Raw genomic sequence first — 2,306 nt, 5'->3', positions numbered from 1 at the left:
GTAAGTTAGGCCATATTCCAGGGAAGGAACGGCTTAGTTGTGTTTTCCAAGTATTTGTTAACATTGTGAGAACATCACATTCTCTGAAAATTGATTTTAGAACATATTTATGGGCACAAAAACCCACGGTAGATTAAAACACAGAATTAAACAGTAACGTAACACCAGACTGAAAATCAGTGTTTTGCTGTCCTCTCTCACCCGCCATCACTGCTGGGTGCAGTTTGTTGTAGTCAGAAATGTGCACCTGTAGTCACACCCTACAGTGATGTCACAGGGTCCTGCAGTACACCTGTACATCTCTGCAGCAAGGTGAGACGTGAAGCCACTATATGTCAGCAAAGACTAGGTTTTCAGGGAGTTAAGTTACTCATTTAACAATATTTACACATTTACCAGCTTTGTTTTGGCTGTGAAAACATGACCTCATTTTCTATTTTATCAGTATGAGATTCAATGTTGTATTTGTTCCAGAGGGCTTTCAAAGTTCTTTCTGTGAGCTTTTGATATCAGAATATCTCTCCTGGCTTTACTTCCTCTTCAGCTGTGGGAGAAGTGTTGCAAGATGAGAGAGATGGAGGGAGAAGTTGGTGTGACAGTGTGGTCAGGGAAACTGCTGGTTGAAAGATTAAAGAAAAATCTTTTATTATTTATTTGCTGCCAGCACGCCATCACGCGACATGACAGACCTTTGAAGACTGGCGGCTTTGATGGAAATGAAATTTCACTTTCTGGTGTCTTGTGTCCTGCGTCCGGCCTCTCAGACCTGTCACAACGCCCCCGAGCAGGGACGCCAGAGAATGACTCAGACTCTCGGGCCGGTTTGACGACAGAAGGTCAGGAAAAGAGCGAGGACAAAATGAGCGAGCGGAGAGAGCGATGATTGGCAGATGACTGATAGCGTTTGTGTGTTTCACAGCTAAAAGCCCAGCACTGATGAAAATCAGAAATCAATAGGATGTATCAGGAAAGGATCACTCTGATTAGCTGTGGTGTAGATCCGCACCGACTCCAACACATTGATTCTCTCAACAGAAACGTTTAAAACGGATCTGGCATTTTCAACAAACTAAAATCGATGAGGTGGCGTCTGTGGTGGACACATCAGTAGTTGTACGGCCTCCGGGGTTAGATTTAATTTACAAGTGGCTTCAACACATGAGTGCTGGTGTCTTAACTAAATATATTTATATCCTACTAATTAGCTTGAGCCTGACGCTCAGGCTGAACTGCTGTTGTGTTAATTCTGCCTGATAACATGTTCATGTTGTTGGTTTGCCCTAAGCAGGTAGTAGAGAGTGAAGAATCCATTCGGCCAACATTGTTTTCAGTCAACAGGGAGTTAACTTTTGTCATGTCAATCGAAGAAATAGCTTTAAGAGCTGTTAACGTGTTAATTCCGCCACCAAAAGCCTTCAACAACCTGTACCTCGGTAAAACGGAGAACTTCACCTGGGCACGTAATGTCTGGGGGCACCAGGACCCCTGGTATCAAGGTAACTGATCGGAGCTGCCATCTCAAACACGATGTCAGACTGACCAATGAAGTGAAAATGAAATGGCTGGATTTTTGTGTGAAAAGATCTTTGATTGTTTTATTTGGGACACCTGCCAGAGATCTTATATTTGACTTATTGGAATAATGGGTTTGCTCGGGTCTGAATTGAGCTGTATTTTAGTTTTCTATGGTTAAAATCCCCTAAATCTCCTTATTTGTGGTGTTGAATTATTTGGGCTTCCTGTGAAGGACATTTTCTTGGGCTTTGTAAATTTTATACACTGATTTATATTGAAACTCTGACGATTGCTGTGTTTTTGGTATGCATGCAGTGTGGTGGTTTTAAATTTCAGAAAAGTGGGTTCATGACAGTGTGTATAGAGCACTGACTCGCAGAGGTGGGACCAAGTCAGTTTTACAAGTCCGAGTCAAGTCTCAAGTCTTAGCACTCAAGTCCCAAGTCGAGTCCCAAGTCCAGACTGATCGTGAGTGGCAAGTCCGAGTCAAGTCTCAAGTCAAAGACCAACAAGTCCCAAGTCAAGTCCCAAGTCCAGACTGATCGTGAGTGGCAAGTCCGAGTGAAGTCCTAAACTTTGAGTTTCGAGTCCTAAACAAGTCATAAGGCGCTCTTCACCAAAGTTTTTTCAAGTTAAAAATAAAACAATGTATTGAATGAAGCGTTAGCCTGTACAGAAATAAGGCAGAGCCGTAGTTTCACACAACAAATTTCATGAATTAAATTAAATGTTCATGTAGGGCTGCTAATTATTTTGGTCAATATTGAGATCACAATTATTTAACAGGATTA

At 42.1% G+C, this 2,306-nt stretch overlaps 1 protein-coding gene across 1 annotated transcript in view; it reads left to right on the top strand.

Annotated features, from left to right (window-relative positions):
• Positions 1-268: 268 nt before the first annotated feature.
• LOC123959243 (serine/threonine-protein kinase BRSK2-like) overlaps positions 269-2,306 on the top strand; it is a 50,629-nt gene continuing 48,591 nt past the window's right edge. Inside the window, exon 1 of the mRNA XM_046033193.1 lies at positions 269-312. Within this exon, the coding sequence (XP_045889149.1) occupies positions 269-312 (44 nt within the window). The remainder of the gene's footprint in view (positions 313-2,306) is intronic.

This window comes from Micropterus dolomieu, linkage group LG20, assembly GCF_021292245.1.
Source record: "Micropterus dolomieu isolate WLL.071019.BEF.003 ecotype Adirondacks linkage group LG20, ASM2129224v1, whole genome shotgun sequence".
Classification (NCBI taxonomy): Eukaryota; Metazoa; Chordata; class Actinopteri; order Centrarchiformes; family Centrarchidae; genus Micropterus; species Micropterus dolomieu.
Note: the sequence above shows the minus strand (reverse complement) of the source record. Positions and strands in the feature narration are given on the sequence as shown.